The sequence below is a fragment of the Salvelinus alpinus genome, chromosome 28 (genome assembly GCF_045679555.1).
Source record: "Salvelinus alpinus chromosome 28, SLU_Salpinus.1, whole genome shotgun sequence".
Classification (NCBI taxonomy): domain Eukaryota; kingdom Metazoa; phylum Chordata; class Actinopteri; order Salmoniformes; family Salmonidae; genus Salvelinus; species Salvelinus alpinus.
Genome location: NC_092113.1, coordinates 28,612,002 through 28,637,576, shown reverse-complemented (window position 1 = coordinate 28,637,576; position 25,575 = coordinate 28,612,002). Strand labels below are relative to the sequence as shown.

Sequence of the window (25,575 nt, the reverse complement as noted above, 5' to 3'; positions counted from 1 at the left end):
CCTCCTCTCTGTCCTCACTGTCTCCCTCCATCCCTTTTCCCACTCCTCCTCTGTCCTCACTGTCTCCCTCCATCTCTTTCTCACTCCTCTCTGTCCTCACTGTCTCCCTCCATCCCTTTCCCACTCATCCTCTGTCCTCACTGTCTCCCTCCATCTCTTTCTCACTCCTCCTCTGTCCTCACTGTCTCCTCCATTCCTTTCTCACTCCTCCTCTGTCCTCAATGTCTCCTCCATCCCTTTTCCCACTCCTCCTCTGTCCTCACTGTCTCCCTCCATCCCTTTTCCCACTCTTCCTCTCTGTCCTCACTGTCTCCTCCATTCCTTTCTCTGTCCTCAATGTCTCCCTCCATCCCTTTTCCCACTTCTCCTCTGTCCTCACTGTCTCCTCCATTCCTTTCCCACTTCTCCTCTGTCCTCACTGTCTCCCTCCATCCCTTTTCCCACTCCTCCTCTGTCCTCACTGTCTCCCTCCATCCCTTTTCCCTCTCCTCCTCTGTCCTCACTGTCTCCCTCCATCCCTTTTCCCACTCCTCTCTGTCTTCACTGTCTCCCTCCATCCCTTTTCCCACTCCTCTCTGTCTTCACTGTCTCCCTCCATCCCTTTTCCCATTCCTCTGTCCTCACTGTCTCCCTCCATCCCTTTTCCCACTCCTCTTTGTCTTCACTGTCTCCCTCCATCCCTTTTCCCACTCCTCTCTGTCTTCACTGTCTCCCTCCATCCCTTTTCCGACTCCTCCTCTGTCCTCACTGTCTCCCTCCATCCCTTTTCCACTCCTCCTCTGTCCTCACTGTCTCCCTCCATCCCTTTTTCCACTCCTCACTGTCTCCCTCCATCCCTTTTTCCACTCCTCACTGTCTCCCTCCATCCCTTTTTCCACTCCTCACTGTCTCCCTCCATCCCTTTTTCCACTCCTCCTCTCTGTCCTCGCTGTCTCCCTCCATCCCTTTTCCCACTCCTCCTCTGTCCTCACTGTCTCCCTCCATCCCTTTTCCCACTCCTCCTCTGTCCTCACTGTCTCCCTCCATCCCTTTCCCCACTCCTCTCTGTCCTCACTGTTTCCCTCCATCCCTTTTCCACTCCTCCTCGGTCCTCACTGTCTCCCTCCATCCCTTTTCCCACTCCTCCTCACTGTCTCACTCATCTCTTTCCCACTCCTCCTCTCTGTCCTCACTGTCTCCCTCCATCTCTTTTCCACTCCTCCTCGGTCCTCACTGTCTCCCTCCATCCCTTTTCCCACTCCTCCTCACTGTCTCCCTCCATCTCTTTCCCACTCCTCCTCTGTCTGCACTGTCTCCCTCCATCCCTTTCCCACTCCTTCTCTGTCCTCACTGTCTCCCTCCATCCCTTTTCCCACTCCTTCTCTGTCCTCACTGTCTCCCTCCATCCCTTTTCCCACTCCTCCTCTGTCCTCACTGTCTCCCTCCATCCCTTTTCCCACTCCTTCTCTGTCCTCTCTGTCCCCCTCCTTCTCTTTCCCAGTCCTCCTCTCTTCCTCTTCTCTGCTAGTGGTTGACTGTAGTATGTGCTCTCCCTTTCCTCTCTATAGGTCCATGAATGAGATTAAGAACCTTCACTACCTGCCCAGGACCAGTGAGCCCAGAGAGTTGCTGTTTGAGGACCGGACCAGGGCTCATGCTGACCACGTGGGCCAGAGCTTCGACTGGCAGAGTACGGCAGCAGTGGGCGTGCTGAAGGCTGTGCAGTTTGGGGAATGGTGAGTTTTTACTGAAAGTAGGGCAGTTTGGGGAATGTTTGGTTTTCATTCAGGTCTGCTTGGCTCTCAGCTGCAATGCAGTATGACTATGATGGTTAAATAATTCCAGTTTGGGATGCTTCATCCAGTGATTCTGTTGTCATCACGGATTCCTGTTATTTGTTAAACTAATTTGACTCTTCACCTTTGATTCCACATTGTATCAACATTTGTATAGGTGTGAACTAACTGTCTTTGATCTACAGGAGTGCGCGTCCGAGGATAACCAAAGATGTGGTGTGTTTCCACGCAGAAGACTTTAACGATGTGGTCCAGAGACTGCAGCTGGATCTTTACGAGCCCCCCGTGTCTCAGGTAGGAACTGAGCTCTTATTGAACCTTGAATCTGTTAGGGTGATGCATGAATCTCCTCTATATGGGATCATAGCAGATCAGATGTCTGATAGACTTAGTCATAAAAAGGATCAGACATGAGGGGGAAAGCCTTGGCGTGGATGTCATAATATGCCATTTAGTGAGTCAGTTTAGAGCTTTAATTTGCAGAACCAGAGTCTTTATTCTGGTCCCAGAGAATGACCAATTCTGCATGATCTTCTCTGGAGTGTTCTGGAATTCAGTTCAGTGTTGGTGAAGATACCAGGCAGACGTGACAGGACAGACTTACTGCTGCTGTGTGGGAATGGATCTGGTAGGCCTGCCTCTAATCCTCCTCTCTCTCTGCAGTGTGTCCAGTGGGTAGACGATGCCAAGCTGAACCAGCTGAGGCGGGAAGGCATCCGCTACGTCCGCGTGCAGCTGTGTGACGACGACATTTACTTCATCCCCCGGAACGTCATTCACCAGTTCAAAACTGTGTCGGCAGTCTGCAGCCTGGCCTGGCACATCCGCCTCAGACAGTACCATGACGAGAAGGCCTGCGGAGAACACGCCCTACACAAGCCCAACAACCAGAGCACAACATCGGGTCAATTCTTCTCATCCTCCCCCTCCCCGGCCCAGCCAGATGCCAAAGTGCCCCACTGTGCCGGTCTGCAGGCACAGAGAGACAAGACCCAGGGAGGGGTGACCAAGACTGAGGAACCAGTGTTTCAGAGGCCTACTACTCCACCTAGAGAGCCCCGGCCAGTCCGTCCTCAGTCTGCCAAGTCTGCACACCTGCCCCCTCCCTTCCTGGGCATCAGCCCCTTGCCACATGCTCCCTCTGGTTCTGGTTCTAACCCCTCCACCGTAGAGCCGAGTCTTCCACTGCCCCTGGTCTGGCCTCCCCCTGGTCTAGACTACAACTCCCCGCGACCCCACCAGGATGTACAGCGTCACCGCCCCACTGACTTCTTCAAATGACCTTCCCTCCCCTTTATTCCTTTAGCTCTGTTTACTAGCCTCTAAGGAAGAGCAGTTTATTTAAAGGAATGTGACTGTGTGCACTTATGACACTTTCTGAAAATGTTATTCTTGAACTTCTCTTTAAATTATTCAGATTATAAAGTATTATTTTTATTTGTAAATTCAGGATCAGAGACGAGCTTAGAAATGTGTTTTTTCTTAGCCAAAGTGTGAAATGTACATTTAGGAACATTTGTCAGAAAAAGTGTGTGTTTATTTGTTAGTTCCTGAAACTGAGGGCCCTCTGGGGAGTTTCCTAACTTGCTTCGAGAGTTAAAGGCAACTCTCTTTGCCAGTCGAGAGAGACTACCAAGGTGTACAGTATATCATGTACATTGCCTAATTGGTTTTTAGATAAAAGTGCCTGCCACCCGAAGAACAGCAATCAGTCTCAAATACATATATATATTTTTATTCTTAGAGTAGCCTTCTTGAGACTTTCTCTGATGGTGAATGTAAAAGGGTAAAAAAAACATACAAAAAAACTGTTGAAATTCACATTTAAGATATTTTCCTAACTTGTTAAACTTGTTAAACTTGTTAAACTTGTTAAACTTGTTAAACTTGTTAAACTTATTTTTGTCTGTGCTTCACAAATGCAGATTTGGCCTGCGTTTTATATTGTTTTATTTTATATTGGATTGTGGATTAATATAATTTTTAGATGTGTACTGTAAAAAAAAAAATCTACTGTTAACAATGAATGCATGTTCTGGTGTTTGACACTGACGTTGATACAGTACAATAGTTTATGTCCAAAATATTGTCCAACTTTCAGCCATTTCTATCAATGTTATGCCATGTTTGGATGTTTTATTACTTTCCTTTACTACTGTTCCTTTACTTTACTACTGTCCCTTTACTTTACTACTGTCCCTTTCCTTTACTACTGTCCCTTTACTTTACTACTGTCCCTTTCCTACTGTCCCTTTACTTTACTACTGTCCCACTTTTACACTGCTTCTGATGTTTTATTTATTCAGCATTTAGTTAATTAAACTAGGTAGCCTAGCGGTTGGGCCAGTATCCGAAAGGTTGCTGGTTCGAATCCCCGAGCTGACTATGTGAAAAATCGATGTCAATGGGCCCTTGAGGAAGTCACTTAACCCTACTTGCTCCTTCCTGTAAGTCGCTCTGGATAAGAGGATCTGCTAAATGACTCAAATGTAAAACAAATGGCCATATGTTCTGAAGTAAGTCTATTACTTTAGGCTGTCCCTTATAATGAGTTTTAAGAGGTTAAACCTGTGTGAGGTGTTCCACAAGTTGTGCCTGTTTGAGGTGAGGGCAGTTTGGGTCTGTGACATGGCAAGAATGGTTCTGGTCACCAATCACTTTTGTGAAATGTTTTCCTGAAAAAACACCCATGCATTTTAAAATGCAATATATTATCTATTGTTATCTAGAATTATGTGAATGCTGTCAGTGTACTTTGTCATACATGTTTTCTCTGTGTTTTGATGAAAATGTCACACCCGTCTATGGGGGATAGTACTGTGATAGGTCAAATCTGAGTTCAATGTAGTGACCACTATTGTGATTGTATTTCTTGTTTTTGCACTTGTCTGTCTGGTGGTAACTATGCTGAAAAAGAAGTCTATGTAAGGGAGAGCTGGTTGTTCCTTCGCCTCTGAAGCCCAGGTCAGGTGAAGGAGACAGGAGTTGGAAGGCTGGCCACTCGACTAGTTGTTCCTTTAAAAGTCTGTCAGTACAACTGCTGCATTTCCCTAGGATTCAGATTAGGGTTTAGCTAGCATTTTAGTTCCTTGACAATTCTGCCCATTTGAAACTGTGATTTGTTTGTAGGCCTATAAACCTATAATAACACAGACTATACATTGCTTCATGACTTCCAGATGTGGAATCTGTAGACTAGAAGGTTTAGAATCAGGTTGGTTAAATAAGTAATAAGAACAGTATGAAGATATAATTACCTTTTGGAATGAACATTGGTCATTTAAAACAATGGCTTTCATGTATTTGAAGTGTTTCTCAAACATGCAGTTTTTCTGAAAATTCAAATGGCTAGTTATTGCGATTTGTTAAACAGATGGTTGTCATTTGTACTGAAATTAATTGGCAGCTAGCTCCTGTTTCTAACTTTTGTCAAATTCTATTGTGTAGTCTGCCTGATGACCAAGGCCTGCTATGTGTAGTTTTAATACGAATAATTATTGTTGTTGATGTTTGTATTTTAATTAATTATATCCATATAAAAAAATGAAGAAAACGTTTTTGGGTAAAACAAGTTCCATTTATAGAATTCTGTTATCAAAAGTGAGATCAATCATGTGAATTGAGTAGAAAACAAACGTTTCTTGTATTTTTCTAAATAAATAATTGTATGTGTGCATTATGTATGAATTATCAGTGACATTACTTTTGTAAGCATTATAGATAAGAAAACAGTGATCCTCAAATGGGTAAATTTAGAGCAATATGTATTTTCTTTACTTTTTAAATTATAGCCCATATAGAAAACACATTCACCAAGTTACAACAATGAATGTGATGTATGCAGAATACAGACCTGTCTGCTTCTCTCACACCACCATGAAGAATAATACCAGTACAAATATATTACCCTTAAAAAAAGTTTATCACTCTGTACAGTCCAGATGTAGATCTAGATTTTGTCTGGATCAGAAGGAGCCTATACAAACAATAACAAATAAACATCAGCATATACAACTATTTGGTAACATGTATCAAGTAACGTGTTACCAACTATTCAAAGTACCTTACTGTATTTATCAGGCAAAATAGCCAAAAGTAACCCTCTAACATTTATCAACTCATCCTTCCATTCTTTCCATCCATCCTTTGCCTACATTTGATTGCATCCTTCCACCACATTTCAGAGGCACAAGTTCTCCCTTCAGGCACGGATAAATAACTACAGTACGATCAATTTGTCATGAATAACAGGTGCTCCAATTTAAAGCTAATCCGAGGTTGATCAGTGGGCCGTTACAGCAGTTTGCAAGACGGTGTTCATGTCGTCTCAGAACACAGGGAGAAAGCTACATGATTCCCCATGTCTTCTTGGAATGATGATCTTCCTTCACAATGTCAAAAGTCCTCTAGGGACCATCCCTAGTCCAGTTAAGTGGCCAGTAGCTAGTAGCCACATGCAGGGTTCCAGCCCTGTGATCTGAGGACAGTGGCCAGACATATCCAGCTTTGTTGACTGGCTGTCTCACACCCACGTCTCAGGATGACTCCTTGGCCCTTTAGGCTTCCCAAAACGAGTTCCAAATCCTGGAAAGAACACAGACTGTTCTGAAATGTGTCCCATCACATTGTTTAAATTAGATTTGCAATGATGTGTCTGGTGAAGGCTTACCAAATGTGAACACTGATGATGAGGCAGAGGTACCATACGGAGGAGAGGGTCCAGAGTGTGTTGGTACTGGTGGAGGGGCAGACTTTGCTGTGGGAAGAATGTGTTACCATTTTAGCTGCTAGAGGTGGGTAATGTACTGTATGTTCCAGACAGCAGATCCATTTACGGATATACCTGTTACTTACGTTTCTGTCTGAGTTTGAATAACTTCAGGCTCTGAAAAAGAAAAAGAAAGACAGCTGGCTTTAAGTGACAAGACATACCCAGATAATAGCAGAGAATATTCTGAGTATAGAAACACCAGATCCTCTATTTCTAAAACAATAGATACAGTCTGTGAGTTACTGTAATTCTATGTAGATAGTCATTACCTTTGTTCTAGACAAGGCCTTCCCACTGTTCTTGTCTGATTTGTCTTCAGTAGTCCCAGTGCTGGTTGAGGTGCTGTTGTCCACAGGCTGCTGAAGCTTCATTTCAGCTGAGAAACAGTCATTAGATACAGTATGTGTCACAGTGATGGAGGCATTTTGTAAAAGTTGAATTCAATATCATCAAGAGTCAAGAGTAAATGGGAATAGGTTGGATCAGTGTGACTGAAATCCCCTTAATAAGGAGAGATGATATTTACATGGGCCTGTGTTTAGTTAGTGAGAGTTGATACTTGTAATTGCGGGTCTACTCTCTGTGTGTTGCAACTCACCACTTCCTCCAACAGCCACAACGGTTTGAGCAACCAGAGGAACAGTAGTCAGGGGCTCTGTCGAGAAAATGTAGACAGACCAATTGTAAAGTACTGTATGTTCTCTCAAACATCAGATAGCCAAAGGAAGGAGTACTTCTGACATTAGTTCTCATTATCATGTCATCAATTACAATCATAGTAAGTAAGTAGCCTTGCACGAGCCAGAATGGCTCATAGGATAAAGGATCCTATAGAGCTCGCCAGCTTGTAGTCCTATAACCCGGAAATGAGTTACTCTGATTCGTTCAGCCATTCCTATGTGAAACATTTATGGCGAAAGAATGGTGTTTTGTAACAAATGTCGAAAATAAGGTCTGAGGTTAACACAGGCTTAGGAGATCTTATACGTTTTGTTCTATGAGATAATAGTAGTCAATTAACATGACCATTGTGAAGCCTTTGTGTTTTGTGTTTCTTTAAATTGAATAAATGCTTCCAAATTCACATAAAGAGATGTTAGCTGATGAAGATTCTCATAGAACAAAACGTATAAGATCTTCTAAGCCTGTGTTACCACAAAACTTATTTTCAACGTTTATCCAAAAAACCTCCAAAAATACCATTATATTTCTCCATAGGCTTTGTACAACGCACCACGGCGGAATTAGTGCCTACAAAAAGCCAACATTACTATTTCTCGCTATATCCTGTTTCTGTAGCGTGAGGTAGCTTGATTTAAAAGTACACCCCCCTGGACAGGACACTAGTCTATCGCAAGGCCTTACCCAATCTATCTCCAGAGACACATCGTGTTCCATTATTTACAGTCTTTGGTACGACTCGGTGATCGAACTCCCAACCTTCCAATTTCAGGGCAGACACTAACCACAAGGCCACTGAGTGTGTATAATTATGTTTTTCAGTGATTTCTATTAGTGCCTTTTATTGTGTGAGGGAGCAAAGCCAAGAGCAACCATTTGACGTTGACTTTTTCCTTGTTAACTTCAAACAGACAGATAAGCTGGCAGTAGAAGAAAAAACAAAGACAAAAACAGATGGCTTTTCTCAGTCACAGATGGCTTTTCTCAGTCACAGATGGCTTTTCTCAGTCACAGATGGCTTTTATCAGTCACAGATGGCTTTTATCAGTCACATATGGCTTTTCTCAGTCACATATGGCTTTTCTTAGTCACAGATGGCTTTTCTCAGTCACAGATGGCTTTTCTCAGTCACATATGGCATTTCTCAGTCACATATGGCTTTTCTCAGTCACAGATGGCTTTTCTCAGTCACATATGGCTATTCTCATTCACATATGGCTTTTCTCAGTCACAGATGGCTTTTCTCAGTCACAGATGGCTTTTCTCAGTCACAGATGGCTTTCCTCAGTCACTATTGAGAAAACAGCTTACCTTTCAGTGAACTCTTTGCGTGGACACTCTGAGGGAACAGTTTAAAGTGTTGTATTAATGTACTCATGTATTAACAACAATGGGAACAAATGAGCCATAGCATGAATCACGAGGAGAACAAATATGGGCATTTAGTAAAGATCAGTTCATGACACAAAGGGGTGGGTGGCAGCATCCTGCTAGATGTACCCATTAAATACACATGACTCTAAGAGTAAGAGTCTCTACTGACCATAGAAAATGAATTACTGGGGGATAGTACTATAATACATTCTAGAAGTATCATTTCGATGAGGGTGACTTTCACACCTCAAAGTCTTGACAGCTACAGCACCCAGAGTCTGTCAATGTCTGTTACCTTGCTCCGATTCATGATTCCATCCAGGAATCTTTTGGGTTGGGAGTTCCCTGCCCACTCTGAGGACGTACCGATCCTCTGCTGTGTAGATGTGGTCTGGCTGTTGCTCTGACTCTGCAGGCAGGGGGCACTGTTCTGATCAACTGCAATTGCCGAAAAATTACAATGTCAGTTTAGTACTACACAGAGTAGATACATTACCTTGATTGACACACACACAGAGCAGTTTACATCTTTTTAAATTCTGTCTGGAGGATTAACATTTTGACAGTAGCCTAGTCCTAGGAGCACTATCATGGTGAGGATGATGGTGGAGGTGGTGGTGATGAAGAGGCATGTGCTCACCTTCTTGAGTGACCAGGAAGAAGGATTCTGGGGTTCTCTCAGGTAGAGGGGGAGTCAGATTCTCTGAGCCTTCACAATAAAAACCACCACAAATCAGTGAGGTTCTACCTGGAACCAAATGGGTTCTACCTGCAACCAAAAATGGTTGTTCAAAGGGTTTTCCTATGGGGGTAGCCAAAGAACCCTTTTAGGTTCTAGATAATAAAATAATTCTAAGAGCGTATAGAAAAATAACATTGCAAACATAAAATGGGTGTCACTTTTTCTTACCTGGAGGTGAGAGAGAAGGGGCCAGAGGATAGGGAGGTGGAGGTGGAGGAGGAAGGTTTACTGATGTACAGGGAGCAGGAACAGAATATCTAACCAGGGGAGGCAATGTAACGGGTGGTGGCACTGTAACTGGGGGTGATACTGTATCCTGGGGTGACACTGTAAAGACAAAAAAGCCCCAAAATACTGGGATAAACATCTGCACATGACATTCTCTACATTTTATCATACTGATTGTTTTGTGTGACAAATACCTGAGAGTGTTGTCATTTTTACTTTCAAGCTTTTGCTCCTCGTCCAAGATATCTCATCCACCAGAGTGTCCACTGACCGTCCAGACCACTCTCTCTCTTCTGACTTCTGGACCACCATCTCCACGGGGACTGAGAGGGAAGGGAAGACAGTAGTGCTCCTACCTGCATTGTTGGCCAACACAAAGGATTCTGGCGTTCTCTCTGGCAGTGGGGGGATAGGCAAGGGGGGACTCCCTTTGGGAGAAAATTAGGTAGAGAAAAAATGTATGTTTGAATGCTTTTGAAGAAGAGCTTATGAAGAGTATTATGAGTGCCTTCAAAGGCCCTCCACTCACCATTCCCCCTGAGGGCTTCAGCTGCAGCATTAGGAGGGATGATGACCTCTAACCTCTCAGGTTTAGAGATGTTATCAGGACGCTCTAAAGGGCACAGAAAGAGATTTAGTGACATATATATATATATATATATATACACAGTACCTTAGGAAAGAACTCAGACCCCACTTTTTCTACATTTTGTTACGTTACAGCCTTATTCTAACATGGATTAAATAAATAATCATCCTCAGCAATCTACACACAATACCTCATAATGACAAAGCCAAAAAAACAGAAATACCTTATTTACATAAGTATTCAGACCTTTTGCTATGCGACTCGAAATTGAGCTCAGGTGCATCCTGTTTCCGTTGATCATCCTTGAGATGTTTCTACAACTTGATTGGAGTTCACCTCTGGTAAATTCAATTGATTGGACATCATTTGGAAAGGCACACACCTGTCTACATAAGGTCCCAAGCCATGAGGTTGAAGGAATTGTCCGTAGAGCCCCGTGACTGGATTATGTCGAGGCACAGATCTAGGGAAGGGTACCAAAAAATGTCTGCAGTATTGAAGGTCCCCAAGAACACATCCTTCTTAAATGGAAGAAGTCCGGATCCACCAAGACGCTTCCTAGAGCTGGCCGCCTGGTCAAACTGAGCAATCGGGTGAGAAGGGCCTTGGTCAGGGAGGTTACCAAGAACCCAATGGTCACTCTGACAGGACTGCAGAGTTCCTCTGTGGAGATGGGAGAACATTCCAGAAGGGCAACCATCTCTGCAGCACTCCACCAATCAGGCCTTTATGGCAGAGTGGGCAGACGGAAGCCACTCCTCAGTGTTAGGCACATGACAGCCCGCTTAGAGTTTGCTAAAAGGCACCTAAAGACTCTCCGATCATGAGAAACAAGATTCTCTGGTCTGATGAAACCAAGATTGAACTCATTGGCCTGAATGGCAAGCAGGACTTTTGGAGGAAATCTGGCACCATTCCAATGGTGAAGCATGTTGATGGCAGCATCATGCTGTGGGGATGTTTTTCAGCGTCAGGGACTGGGAGACTAGTCAGGATCGAGGCAAAGATGAACGGAGCAAAGTACAAAGAGATCCTGCTCCAGAGCGCTCAGGAGCTCAGACTGGGGCACAGGACAACGACCCTAAGCACACAGCCAAGACAACGCAGGAGTGGCTTCTGGACAATTTCTAAAATCTGTTTTTGCTTTATCATTATGGGGTATTGTGTGTAGACTGATGAGGCAAAAAAACTAATTTGATCTATTTTAGAATAGATAAATGTGGAAAAGAGTCAAGGGGTCTGAATACTTTCCAAAGGCACTGAATATATATACAGTACCAGTCAAAAGTTTGGACACACCTAGTCATTCAAGGTTTTTTCTTTATTTTACTATCTTCTACATTGTAGAATAATAGTGAAGACATCAACACTATGAAATAACACATGGAATCATTAAGTAACCAAAAACAAAATTAAATTATATTTTATATTTGAGATTCTTCAAAGTAGCCACTGTTTGCCTTGATGACAATTCTGCACACTCTTGGAATTCTCTCAACCAGCTTGACCTGGAATGCTTTTCCAACAGTCTTGAAGGAGTTCCCACATTCTGTATGCTGAGCACTTGTTGGCTGCTTTTCCTTCACTCTGCAGTCCAACTCATCACAAACCATCTCAATTGGGTTAAGGTCGGGGGATTGTGGAGGACAGGTTATCTGATGCAGCACTCCATCATTCTCCTTCTTGGTCAAATAGCCCTTACACAGCCTGGAGTTGTGTTGGGTCATTGTCCTGTTGAAAAACAAATTATAGTCCCACTAAGCCCAAAACAGATGGGAGGGTGTATCACTGCAGAATGTTGTGGTAGTCATGCTGGTTAAGTGTGCCTTGAATTCTAAATAAATCACAGACAGTGTCACCAGCAAAGCACCCCCACACCATCACACCTCCTCCTCCATGCTTCACGGTGGGAACCACACATGCAGAGATAATCTGTTCACCTACTCTGCTTCTCACCAAGACACGGCGGTTGGAACCAAAACTCAAATTTGACTCATCAAACCAAAGGACAGATTTCCACCAGTCTAATGTCCATTGCTCGTGTTTCTTGGCCCAAGCAAGTCTCTTCTTCTTATTGGTGTCCTTTAGTAGTGGTTTCTTTGCAGTAATTCGACCATGAAGTCCTGATTCACGCAGTCTCCTCTGAACAATTGATGTTGAGATGTGTCTGTTACTTGAACTGTGTGAAGCATTTATTTGGGCTGCAATTTCTGAGGCTTGTAACTCTAATGAACTTATCCTCTGCAGCAGAGGTAACGCTGTGTCTTCTTTTCCTGTGGAGGTCCTAATGAGGGCCAGTTTCATCATAGCGCTTGATGGTTTTTGCGACTGCACTTGAAGAAACTTTCAAAATTCTTGACTGACCTTCATGTCTTAAAGTAATGATGGTCTGTTGTTTCACTTTGCTTATTTGAGCTGTACTTGCCATAATATGGACTTGGTCTTTTACCAAATAGGGCTACCTTCTGTATACCACCCCTACCTAGTCACAAAACAACAGATTGGATCAAACGCATTAAGAAGGAAAGAAATTCCACAAATTAACTTTTAACAAGGCACACTACCTCACCTGGCTACCTGGCTACCATCACTACAGTCCCTGGTCGAATACAAGCTGTATCACATCCGGCTGTGATTGGGAGTCCCATAGGGCAGCGCACAATTGGCCCAGCGTCGGCCGGGGTAGGCCGTCATTGTAAATATGGTTTTGTTCTTAAGTGACTTGCCTAGTTAAATAAAGGTTAAATAAAAAAATGTTTTTTAATGAAGCTGGTTGAGAGAATGCTGACAGAATGCCAAGAATGTGCAAAACTGTCATCAAGGCAAAAGGTGGCCTTGATGTCTTCACTATTGTGCTACAATGTAGAAAAAAGTAAAAGATTAAGAAAAACCCTTGGATGAGTAGGTGTGTCCAAACTTTTGACTCGTACTGTATATATATATATATATATATATATATATACAGTGGGGAGAACAAGTATTTGATACACTGCCGATTTTGCAGGTTTTCCTACTTACAAAGCATGTAGAGGTCTGTAATTTTTATCATAGGTACACTTCAACTATGAGAGACGGAATCTAAAACAAAAATCCAGAAAATCACATTGTATGATTTTTAAGTAATTAATTTGCATTTTATTGCATGACATAAGTATTTGATCACCTACCAACCAGTAAGAATTCCGGCTCTCACAGACCTGTTAGTTTTTCTTTAAGAAGCCCTCCTGTTCTCCACTCATTACCTGTATTAACTGCACCTGTTTGAACTCGTTACCTGTATAAAAGACACCTGTCCACAACCTCAATCAAACAGACTCCAACCTCTCCACAATGGCCAAGACCAGAGAGCTGTGTAAGGATATCAGGGTTAAATTGTAGACCTGCACAAGGCTGGGATGGGCTACAGGACAATAGGCAAGCAGCTTGGTGAGAAGGCAACAACTGTTGGCGCAATTATTAGAAAATGGAAGAAGTTCAAGATGATGGTCAATCACCCTCGGTCTGGGGCTCCATGCAAGATCTCACCTCGTGGGGCATCAATGATCATGAGGAAGGTGAGGGATCAGCCAGAACTACACGGCAGGACCTGGTCAATGACCTGAAGAGAGCTGGGACCACAGTCTCAAAGAAAACCATTAGTAACACACTACGCCGTCATGGATTAAAATCCTGCAGCGCACGCAAGGTCCCCCTGCTCAAGCCAGCGCATGTCCAGGCCCGTCTGAAGTTTGCCAATGACCATCTGGATGATCCAGAGGAGGAATGGGAGAAGGTCATGTGGTCTGTTGAGACAAAAATTGAGCTTTTTGGTCTAAACTCCACTCGCCGTGTTTGGAGGAAGAAGAAGGATGAGTACAACCCCAAGATCACCATCCCAACCGTGAAGCATGGAGGTGGAAACATCATTCTTTGGGGATGCTTTTCTGTAAAGGGGACAGGACGACTGCACCGTATTGAGGGGAGGATGGATGGGGCCATGTATCGCGAGATCTTGGCCAACAACCTCCTTCCCTCAGTAAGAGCATTGAAGATGGGTCGTGGCTGGGTCTTCCAGCATGACAACGACCCGAAACACACAGCCAGGGCAACTAAGGAGTGGCTCCATAAGAAGCATCTCAAGGTCCTGGAGTGGCCTAGCCAGTCTCCAGACCTGAACCCAATAGAAAATCTTTGGAGGGAGCTGAAAGTCCGTATTGCCCAGCGACAGCCCCGAAACCTGAAGGATCTGGAGAAGGTCTGTATGGAGGAGTGGGCCAAAATCCCTGCTGCAGTGTGTGCAAACCTGGTCAAGAACTACAGGAAACGTATGATCTCTGTAATTGCAAACAAAGGTTTCTGTACCAAATATTAAGTTCTGCTTTTCTGATGTATCAAATACTTATGTCATGCAATAAAATGCAAATTAATTACTTAAAAATCATACAATGTGATTTTCTGGATTTTTGTTTTAGATTCCGTCTCTCACAGTTGAAGTGTACCTATGATAGAAATTACAGACCTCTACATGCTTTGTAAGTAGGAAAACCTGCAAAATCGGCAGTGTATCAAATACTTGTTCTCCCCACTGTATATATATATATATACAGTGGGGAGAACAAGTATTTGATACACTGCCGATTTTGCAGGTTTTACTACTTACAAAGCATGTAGAGGTCTGTAATTTTTATCATAGGTACACTTCAACTGTGAGATACGGAATCTAAAACAAAAATCCAGAAAATCACATTGTATGATTTTTAAGTAATTAATTTGCATTTTATTGCATGACATAAGTATTTGATACATCAGAAAAGCAGAACTTCATATTTGGTACAGAAACCTTGGTTTGCAATTACAGAGATCATACGTTTCCTGTAGTTCTTGACCAGGTTTGCACACACTGCAGCAGGGTTTTTTGGCCCACTCCTCCATACAGACCTTCTCCAGATCCTTTAGGTTTCGGGGCTGTCGCTGGGCAATATGGACTTTCAGCTCCCTCCAAAGATTTTCTATTGGGTTCAGGTCTGGAGACTAGCTAGGCCACTCCAGGACCTTGAGATGCTTCTTACGGAGCCACTCCTTAGTTGCCCTGGCTGTGTGTTTCGGGTCGTTGTCATGCTGGAAGACCCAGCCACGACCCATCTTCAATCCTCTTACTGAGGGAAGGAGGTTGTTGGCCAAGATCTCGCGATACATGGCCCCATCCATCCTCCCCTCAATACGGTGCAGTCGTCCTGTCCCCTTTGCAGAAAAGCATCCCCAGAGAATGATGTTTCTACCTCCATGCTTCACGGTTGGGATGGTGTTCTTGGGGTTGTACTCATCCTTCTTCTTCCTCCAAACAGGGCGAGTGGAGTTTAGACCAAAAAGCTCTATTTTTGTCTCATCAGACCACATGATCTTCTCCCATTCCTCCTCTGGATCATCCAGATGGTCATTGGCAAACTTCAGACGGGCCTGGACATGCGCTGGCTTGAGCAGGGGGACCTTGCGTGCGCTGCAGGATTTTAATCCATGACGGCGTAGTGTGTTACTAATGGTTTTCTTTGAGACTGTGGTCCCAGCTCTCTTCAGGTCATTGACCAGGTCCTGCCGTGTAGTTCTGGGCTGATCCCTCACCTTCCTCATGATCATTGATGCACCACGAGGTGAGATCTTGCATGGAGCCCCAGACCGAGGGTGATTGACTGTCATCTTCAACTTCTTCCATTTTCTAATAATTGCGCCAACAGTTGTTGCCTTCTCACCAAGCTGCTTGCCTATTGTCCTGTAGCCCATCCCAGCCTTGTGCAGGTCTACAATTTTACCCCTGATGTCCTTACACAGCTCTCTGGTCTTGGCCATTGTGGAGAGGTTGGAGTCTGTTTGATTGAGTGTGTGGACAGGTGTCTTTTATACAGGTAACGAGTTCAAACAGGTGCAGTTAATACAGGTAATGAGTGGAGAACAGGAGGGCTTCTTAAAGAAAAACTAACAGGTCTGTGAGAGCCGGAATTCTTACTGGTTGGTAGGTGATCAAATACTTATGTCATGCAATAAAATGCAAATTAATTACTTAAAAATCATACAATGTGATTTTCTGGATTTTTGTTTTAGATTCCGTCTCTCACAGTTGAAGTGTACCTATGATAAAAATTACAGACCTCTACATGCTTTGTAAGTAGGAAAACCTGCAAAATCAGCAGTGTATCAAATACTTGTTCTCCCCACTGTATATATATATATATATAAATATATAAGAGAGAGAGAGAGAGAGATGGGATATACCGGATTATCACGCTATAAAGCCAACTATGCACTCTCAAGTTCTTCATTGATCTAAAAGAGTAAGCATACAGCAACACAACATTCACCTGTTCCAGCAGACAGTACATAAGATTCAGGGGTTCTCTCAGGTAATGGAGGTGGACTGTCTTCATCCGAGAAAGCTACAAGCGCACCTGGGGCAGCGTTTGTGATGACAAGGGCTGGCACTTCCATCGACTGGTCTTTAAGAGTCATAATTGAACCATTGAAACAGGGGTTCTCTGTCAACTTGCTCAGTGGAGCCGGCTCCTCCTCATTATCAGCCCATCTGGGAGCCTCAGCAGCCAGGGGTGAGGTCATTGAAGAGTCAGGTAAAAAGTAGAGGTCCTCCACAGTGAGACAGAGGGGGTTGGAGATGGAAACTGCAGAGAGCACCGGTGGTACCAGTCGGGTGATCTCTCCATCACTCTCCACCTTCTTTTGCTCCATGGCTCTCTGACAGAATTCCTGAGTCCTGAGTGCCTGAGAGGTTATGATGGGGATGCGGAGACTGGGCTCTTGTCTCAGGTCCTGGCTGGTGGGCAATGTATCGGGCTTTGTCGGTAGTGGGTATGATGGTCTCTGGTTAATGGACATGCTATTAGTCTGTGTCTGTAGGGGTTGTGGTTTCTGGTTAATAGTCTGTGTTGGTAGGGAGTTTGGTCTCTGCTGTTCCCTCTGCCTGTCCCTGGCTCTCAGGGCGTTGAGGATGACTGAGGGGGAGCACGTAGCTGCGTCAGACAGTGGGTCACCATCATGCACCGCTGCTGAGGCAGAGAAGGCCACTGGTAAGACGTGATTGGATATCCTATCTGGGTGCCTGCAACACAATATGAGTTATTTAGCCATTTTATTGAAGAGGTCAGTGGAGGCATTTCTGGCTCTGTGTGAGAAAGTGTATTGGTTATTATGACATATTTTTCTACAGAGATATGCATCAAGGTTTGAAGCAACGCACCGTGAAAAAAGCTTTCATTGTCAGATCTATGGTTGATGGGGAAAAACCTTTACTGTTCTGTACCTGTGCTCTATCTGTGGTTCCATTTGATGCTGTGGCTCAGGTTCTGGTTCCTGTTCAGCTTCAGACGCCTCGCTGAGGTCAGTGAGCTCACTGTCACTGGCTGTAGGGGGTGAGGGGGCCGCTGGCACCTAAACAGTTCAACAGAATCACACGCTTACTCATTCACCCTCTGAGAAAGTATTTACATACGACACTTTATGTGCCTGTGTTGCTCTGTTCCAGTGCCTGTTGCTACCACATCACCAAGCAGCCAGTGGTTCCCCTAGCCAGAGTCTCTGTGTGTGTTTGAGAGTACACAACAGTCGCACTGCGCAGAATCATTTGATCTACAAATCACCTTGCATCCCAACTAACTACTCATTATGTGATCAATATTAGTGATTCTGCACCTCATCTTGATATAACTGTTCCCCGTCAGAACATGCTGTCTGTCTCACCTCCTCTGTGCAGGAAGGCTGTGCTGGTGCCATGGACTGCAGATACTTCTCAAACAGGAACTTGACGGTGCTGTACACCAGCTCGTACTGTTCCTGTAGTCACACACAAAATCAGTTATTCTAGTGTTAGATCCCATATCAGTTGCCCTGGCCTGTTGCAAGAGAACTGTCCTGCAATCCAGGAAATGTCAAATGTGTAGTGTATTTGAGACTTAATAAAGGCTTCTGAAGTTTGTAATTGCCACCTTAAAATGTCAGAATTGATTGGTGCCAGACGATGGTGAGATACAGCTTTGTGATAAAAATGTCTCAGGTAGAGGCCTGTCACACAGTGTGTATGTACTGTACACTGAGTGTACAAAACATTAGGAACACCTACTCTTTCCATGAGAGACTGACCAGATGAATCCAGGTGAAAGCTATAATCTCTATAATCCCACCTCAACGTCAACTCAATCAGTGTAGATGAAGTGGAGGAGACAGTCTCAAAAACCACTACTAAAGGACACCAATAATAATAAGAGACTTGCTTGGGCCAAGAAACACGAGCAATGGACATTAAACCAGTGGAAATCTGTCTGATGAGTCAAATTTGAGATTTTTGGTTCCAACCGCTGTGTCTTTGTGAAACACAGAGTAGGTGAACGGATGATCTCTGCATGTGTGCTTCCCACCATGAAGCATGGAGGAGGTGGTGTGATGGTGTGGGGGTGCATTTCTGGTGACACTGTCTGTGATTTATTTCGAATTCAAGGCACACTTAACCAGCATGACTACCACAGCATTCTGCAGCGATACGCTATCCCATCTGGTTTGCACTTAGTGGGACTATCATTTGTTTTTCAACAGGACAATGACCCAACACACCTCCAGGCTGTGTAAGGACTATTTGACCAAGAAGGATAGTGATGGAGTGCTGCATCAGATAACTTGGCCTCCACAATCACCCGACCTCAACCCAAATGATAGGGTTTGGGATGAGTTGGACTGCAGAGTAAAGGAAAAGCAGCCAACAAGTGCTCAGCTGGTTGAGAGAATGCCAAGAGTGTGCAAAGCTGTCTTCAAGGTAAAGGGTGAAGAATCTCATTTGTTAAACACTTTTTTGGTTACTACATGATTTCATGTGTGTTATTTCATAGGTTTAACGTCTTCATTATTATTCTACAATGTAGAAAATAGTAAAAAATAAAGAAAAACCCTTGAATGAGTAGGTGTGTCCAAACGTTTTACTGGTACTGTAAGTATTCACACCGTTTTGCTATGACACTGATGAGTTCTAAACTTTAAATATCTTTAACTATCAGGTATCCTATTTAAATATTGAGTGTCATAGTCTAGTTTGTACATCAGAAGTTAATAGTTATCTGTAGGGGGAATGTATTGAGTAAAGGAAGTGCAATCACATGTGGCAGGCACTGATAAGGGTGGATAGATGTGGTTTAGTGAGGAAGGGGGCCGAGGTCAGGTCAGGTCACATTAAGGGAGAAGGAACAGTTTATGGCCCACATCACTTAATTTCCTGCCTAGCAATAAAGATGTAACATTTAGAGAGAAGGAGGACATCACCCAAATTGGGGTATATATACTACAACTGGTGGAAATATGTCTTATGCAGCTGTATGACCCAATGGGTGCTTAAACTTGGTTTAAGCTTTACTAATCTTCCGTGAGTTTTACTAGGTTAATTTAGACCCTAACAACACTAAATTACATTCATGTACATCCAATTTCCTTTTATCGCCACCAAAACTTGTTTGGACATGATTTAGAAAGTAACACACCTGTCTATATAAGGTCCCACAGTTGACAGTGCATGTCAAAGCAGAAACTATACCATGAAGTCCAAGGAACTGTTTGTTGATCTTGTTGATCGAGAATTGTGATGAGGTATATATCTGGGGAAGGGTATAAAACTATGTCTAGAGTGTTGAAAGCTTCCAAGAGCACAGTGGTCTCCATCATTGGGAAATTGAAAAAATATGGAACTACCTAGACTATGCCTATATTTGTCTGTCCGACCAAACGGAGCAACCGGGAAAGTAGGACCTTGGTCAGGGAAATGACCAAGAACCCAATGACTACTCTGACAGAACTACAGAGTTCTGCCAGAAGGACAAGGCTCTACAGCACTTCACCAATCTGGGCTTTATGGGAGTGGCCAGACGGAAGCCACTCAAGAGAAAAAGGCTCATGACAGCGTGCCTGAAGTTGCAAAAAGGCTCATGACAGCGTGCCTGAAGTTGCAAAAAGGCTCATGACAGCGTACCTGAAGTTGCAAAAAGGCTCATGACAGCGTACCTGAAGTTGCAAAAAGGCTCATGACAGCGTACCTGAAGTTGCAAAAAGGCTCATGACAGCGTGCCTGAAGTTGCAAAAAGGCTCATGACAGTGTGCCTGAAGTTGCAAAAAGGCTCATGACAGCGTACCTGAAGTTGCAAAAAGGCTCATGACAGCGTATCTGAAGTTGCAAAAAGGCTCATGACAGCGTACCTGAAGTTGCAAAAAGGCTCATGACAGCGTGCCTGAAGTTGCAAAAAGGCTCATGACAGCGTACCTGAAGTTGCAAAAAGGCTCATGACAGCGTGCCTGAAGTTGCAAAAAGGCTCATGACAGCATGTCTGAAGTTGCAAAAAGGCTAATGTCAGCGTGCCTGAAGTTGCAAAAAGGCTCATGACAGCGTGCCTGAAGTTGCAAAAAGGCATGTGAAAGACTCTGAGAGCATAAGGCATAAGATTCTGCGGTCTGATGAGACAAAAATGTAACTATTTGGCCTGAATGCATAGCCCATCTAACACCATCTCTACCGTGAAGCATGATAGCATCATGCTATGGGGATGCTTTTCAGCGGCAGGAACTTGGAGACTGGTAAGGATAGAGGGAACAATGAATGGAGCCAAATACAGGAAAATTCTTGATGAGAACCTGCTTCAGAGTGCAAACGACAGGACAATGACCCCAAGCATACAGCCAAAGCAACACTGGAATGTGAAAGTCCTTGAGTGGCCCAGCCAAAGCCCAGACTTGAATCTCATTGACAATCTGTGGAAAGATTTGCAGATTGCTGTTCACCGCTGCTCCCCATCTAACTTAACAAAGCTTGAGGAAATTTGCAAGGAAGAATGGGAGAAAATCCCAAAATCCAGATGTGCAAAGCTGATACAGACATACCCAACATGACTGAAAGCTGTAATCACCGCCAAAGGTGCTTCTACAAAGTACTGACTCAGGGGTGTGAATACTTATGATTTAACCAAACATTTTTAAGACATGTTTTCACTTTGTCATTATGGTGTATTGTGTGAAGATGTGTGAGAACATTTTTGATTTAATCCATTTTGAATTCAGGCTACAAAATGTGGCATGAATACTTTCTGAAGGCACTTTACCTTGGTCTGAACCACAGAAGGCCTCTGTGTTCTCATGTCTTGAACCAGGTCATAGATGCGGAAGTCTTCTTTGAGCCGCTGGAAATAAACACAAAGGCACTCAATGACGATCAGTAAGGTGACTGTACACACATACACTTACAGATACGGTAGCTTTTAGTACAGCACAACATAGATACAGTAGTCTTTGGTCCTCTGCTCACACTCGGGTTCGGAGGAGATGGTACAGTACAGGGCAGGTACAGTTCTCACCTGTGTTTTCACCAGGTTCCAGGTGTAGTCGATGGCACATAGTGCTCCTGTTCTTCCACAGCCAGCACTGCAGGGACAAACAGGAAGAACACGGTCAACATAATATACATTACACTAATTAAGAAGGACAAACAATTACATTATATAAATACAAACTCTCCTTTCACTTAGCATACTCCTGGCCCACACTAAGAGACAGAGACTGTAATATATAGACACTATATATATACAAAATTATATATATCAAATTACTGGATTCAGCTATTTCAGCCACATCCGTTGCTGACAGGTGTTTAAAATCGAGCATACAGCCATGCAATCTCCATAGACATCCATTTCAATAAGCATTTTCTACGGCTGGCCATGCTTTCCACCTGGCCACCACTACCCAGGCCAACAGCTCTGCACCCCCTGCAGCAACTTGCCCAAGCCCCCCCCCCCCCCCCCCCCCCGCTTCTCCTTCACTCAAATCCAGACAGCTGATGTTCTGAAAGAGCTGCAAAATCTGGACTCCTACTAATCAGCTGGGCTAGACAATCTGGACCCTCTCTTTCTAAAATTATCTGCAGAAATTGTTGCAACCCCTATAACTAGCATGTTCAACCTCTTTCGTATCGTTTGAGATCCCCAAAGATTGGAAAGCTGCCGTGGTCATCCCCCACTTCAAAGGGGGAGACACTCTAGACCCAAACTGTTATAGACCTATATCCATCCTGCCCTGCCCTTCTAAAATCTTCGAAAGTCAAGTGAACAAACAGATCACCGACCATTTTGAATCCCACCGTACCTTCTCCACTATCAATCTGTTTTACGAGCTAGTCATGGGTGCACCTCAGCCACGCTCAAGGTCCTAAACGATATCATAACCGCCATCGATAAAAGACAGTACTGTGCAGCCATCTTCATCGACCTGGCCAAGGCCTTCAACTCTGTCAATCACTGCATTCTTATCGGCAGAATCAACAGCCTTGGTTTCTCAAATGACTGCCTCGCCTGGTTCACCAACTACTTCTCAGACAGAGTTCAGTGTGTCAAATCGGAGGGCCTGTTGTCCTGACCTCTGGCAGTCTCTATGGGGATGCCACAGGGTTCAATTCTCAGGCCAACTCTTTTATCTGTATATATCAATGATGTCGCTCTTGCTGCTGGTGATTCCCTGATCCACCTCTATGCAGACGACACCATTCTGTATACATCTGGCCCTTCTTTGGACACTGTGTTAACAAATCTCTAAACGAGCTTCAATGCCATACAACACTCCTTCCGTGGCCTCCAACTGCTCTTAAATGCTAGTAAAACTAAATGCATGCTCTTCAACCGATTGCTGCCCGCAGCTGCCCGCCCGACTAGCATCACTACTCTGGACGGTTCTGACTTAGAATATGTGGACAACTACAAATACCTAGGTGTCTGGTAAGACTGTAAACTCTCCTTCCAGACTCACATTAAGCATCTCCAATCCAAAATTAAATCTAGAATCGGCTTCCTATTTCCTATTTCGCAACAAAGCCTTCACTCATGCTGCCAAACATACCCTCGTAAAACTGACTATCCTACCGATCCTTGACTTTGGCGATGTCATTTACAAAATAGCCTTCAACACTCTACTCAGAAAACTGGATGTAGTCTATCACAGTGCCATCCGTTTTGTCACCAAAGCCCCATATACTACCCACCACTGCGACCTGTATGCTCTCGTTGATTGGCCCTCGCTACATATTCGTCGCCAAACCCACTGGATCCAGGTCATCTATAAGTCTTTGCTAGGTAAAGCCCCGCCTTATCTCAGCTCACTGGTCACCATAGCAACACCCACCAGTAGCATGCGCTCCAGCGGGTATATTTTACTGGTCATCCCCAAAGTGAACTCTTCCTTTGGCCGCCTTTCCTTCCAGTTCTCTGCTGCCAGTGACTGGAACGAATTGCAAAAATCACTGAAGCTGGAGACTTATATCTCCCTCTCTAACTTTAAGCATCAGCTGTCAGAGCAGCTTACCGATCACTGTACCTGTACACAGCCAATCTGTAAATAGCACATCCAACTACCTCATCCCCATATTGTTATTTATCTTGTTGCTCTTTTGCACCCCAGTATCTCTACTTGCACATCATCATCTACACATCGATCACTCCAGTGTTAATGCTAAATTGTAATTATTTCGCCTCTATGGCCTATTTATTGCCTTACCTCCCTAATCTTCTACATTTACACACAATGTACATAGATTTTTCTATTGTGTTATTGACTGTACGTTTGTTTATGTGTAACTCTGTGTTGTTGTTTTTGTCACACTGCTTTGCTTTATCTTGGCCAGGTCGCAGTTGTAAATGAGAACTTGTTCTCAACTGGCCTACCTGGTTAAATAAAGGTGAAATTAATTTTTTTTTTTAAAAATAGCCAAAAATTGGCAGTAGAATGGAGTTACTGAAGAGCTCAGTGACTTTCAACGTGGCACAGTCATAGGATGCCACCTTTCCAACAAGTCCGTTCTTCAAATAGCTTTCCTGCTAGAGCTGCCCTGGTCAACTGTAAGTGCTGTTATTGTGAAGTGGAAACGTCTAGGAGAAACAACTGCTCAGCCGTGAAGTGGTAGGCCATACCAACTCACAGAATGGTTGCAACACTCACTCCCGAGTTCCAAACTGCCTCTGGATGCAACGTCACCATGGCCGAGCAGCCGCACGCAAGCCTTTGATCACCATGCACAATGCCAAGCGTCGGCTGGAGTGGTGTAAAGCTTGCCGCAATTGGACTCTGGAGCAGTGGAAAAGCTTTCTCTGGAGTGATGAATCCCGCTTCACCATCTGGCAGACCGACGGACGAATCTGGGTATGGAAGATGCCAGGAGAACGCTACCTGCCCCAATGCATAAGCCAACTGTAAAGTTTAGTGGAGAAGGAATAATGGTCTGGGGCTGTTTTTCATGGCTAGGCCCTTAGTTCCAGTGAAGGGAAATCTTAACGCTACTGCATACAATGACATTCTAGATGATTCTGTACTTCCAACTTTGTGGCAACTGTTTGGGGAAGGCCCTTTCCTGTTTCAGCATGACAATGCCCCCGTGCACAAAGCAAGGTCCATACAAATATGGTGTGTCGAGATCGGGGTGGAAGAACTTGATTGGCCTGCACAGAGCCCTGACCTCAACTCCAACGAACACCTTTGGGATGAATTGGAACTCCGTCTGCGAGCCATGCCTAATTGCCCAACATCAGTGCCCGACCTCGCTAATGCTCTTGTGGCTGAATGGAAGCAAGTCCCGGCAACAATGTTCCAACATCTAGTGGATGCCAGCCTGTTACACAGACACTACTATTAACTGACTACTGAAGTGTTATGCCATCTGACTGGGGCTTACTTGAGTGGAAAAAATCCGTAGCAATTGGGCCTAAATTAGGATGCTAAAGACTGCCTATTATAGCCTTGTAATAGAGAGCAGGGTGAGGGGATATCATGTGTTGTGGCAAACTCCTTTTTTTGGAGTGTAGTGCAACACGACTCAAGCCTATGTCAAACATGTTGAGCAACTTTCAAAGAGGAGACCTGTGTCCACCGCTGACATTTCCATGTATAACACTGTGGTTGCAGTGTGGAAACAAGCAATGTTCTCTCTCTCTCGTCTTACTCATGAAAGACAGACGACTGAGTTAAAGGAGGACAGAGCTTAAAAACACAACGCTTTGAACATTCATCATCACTAAACTCTCAGATTACCCAAGGCCTTACAACAGGTTAGCGGTAACCATGGCGAGAGACAGTAAGAGAGAGGGGGAGATGTACAAGTGCTTGTTTGACAACCCGCAGTGGTCTGTTGGCCACCGCCCACACACTCTTCCTGTCTATGTGTCTAAGAGAAGGGGGAGGTGACTGAGCTTAAAGGGCTCTACAACAGGATGCCCACAACAATGTGTTCTATCCACAGAACAATCACTTTTTCATGAAATAGAACCCCACAGCATATGACTGCTTAGCATCAGCCACAAAGGAGACCTATAACTGTAGAACTATTTACCATGCTTTATTGACTCTCCGTTTCTGACAATCATTCAAACTT

The 25,575-nt window shown here is 44.2% G+C and overlaps 2 protein-coding genes across 4 annotated transcripts in view; one reads left to right on the top strand and one right to left on the bottom strand.

Annotated features, from left to right (window-relative positions):
* The window catches only part of LOC139557599 (lysine-specific demethylase 9), a 42,216-nt gene extending 36,762 nt beyond the window's left edge, over positions 1-5,454 (top strand). For both annotated transcript variants that reach the window (XM_071372610.1, XM_071372609.1), the window contains exons 5-7: positions 1,548-1,715; positions 1,961-2,069; positions 2,439-5,454. In XM_071372610.1, the coding sequence (XP_071228711.1) occupies positions 1,548-1,715; positions 1,961-2,069; positions 2,439-3,056 (895 nt within the window). In that variant the 3' untranslated portion in view covers positions 3,057-5,454. The remainder of the gene's footprint in view (positions 1-1,547; positions 1,716-1,960; positions 2,070-2,438) is intronic.
* Positions 5,455-5,678: 224 nt separating this feature from the next.
* ptpn22 (protein tyrosine phosphatase non-receptor type 22) overlaps positions 5,679-25,575 on the bottom strand; it is a 39,177-nt gene continuing 19,280 nt past the window's right edge. The window contains exons 9-24 of one of the 2 annotated variants that reach the window (XM_071372606.1): positions 21,521-21,587; positions 21,269-21,346; positions 17,883-17,975; positions 17,446-17,573; positions 16,493-17,244; positions 10,101-10,184; positions 9,766-9,999; positions 9,512-9,670; positions 9,242-9,370; positions 8,897-9,039; positions 8,539-8,566; positions 7,145-7,201; positions 6,816-6,922; positions 6,630-6,660; positions 6,445-6,531; positions 5,679-6,359 (exon numbers count right to left, since the gene is read on the bottom strand). In XM_071372606.1, the coding sequence (XP_071228707.1) occupies positions 6,298-6,359; positions 6,445-6,531; positions 6,630-6,660; positions 6,816-6,922; positions 7,145-7,201; positions 8,539-8,566; positions 8,897-9,039; positions 9,242-9,370; positions 9,512-9,670; positions 9,766-9,999; positions 10,101-10,184; positions 16,493-17,244; positions 17,446-17,573; positions 17,883-17,975; positions 21,269-21,346; positions 21,521-21,587 (2,239 nt within the window). In that variant the 3' untranslated portion in view covers positions 5,679-6,297. The remainder of the gene's footprint in view (positions 6,360-6,444; positions 6,532-6,629; positions 6,661-6,815; positions 6,923-7,144; positions 7,202-8,538; positions 8,567-8,896; positions 9,040-9,241; positions 9,371-9,511; positions 9,671-9,765; positions 10,000-10,100; positions 10,185-16,492; positions 17,245-17,445; positions 17,574-17,882; positions 17,976-21,268; positions 21,347-21,520; positions 21,588-25,575) is intronic. The other variant, XM_071372607.1, reaches the window with a different exon arrangement.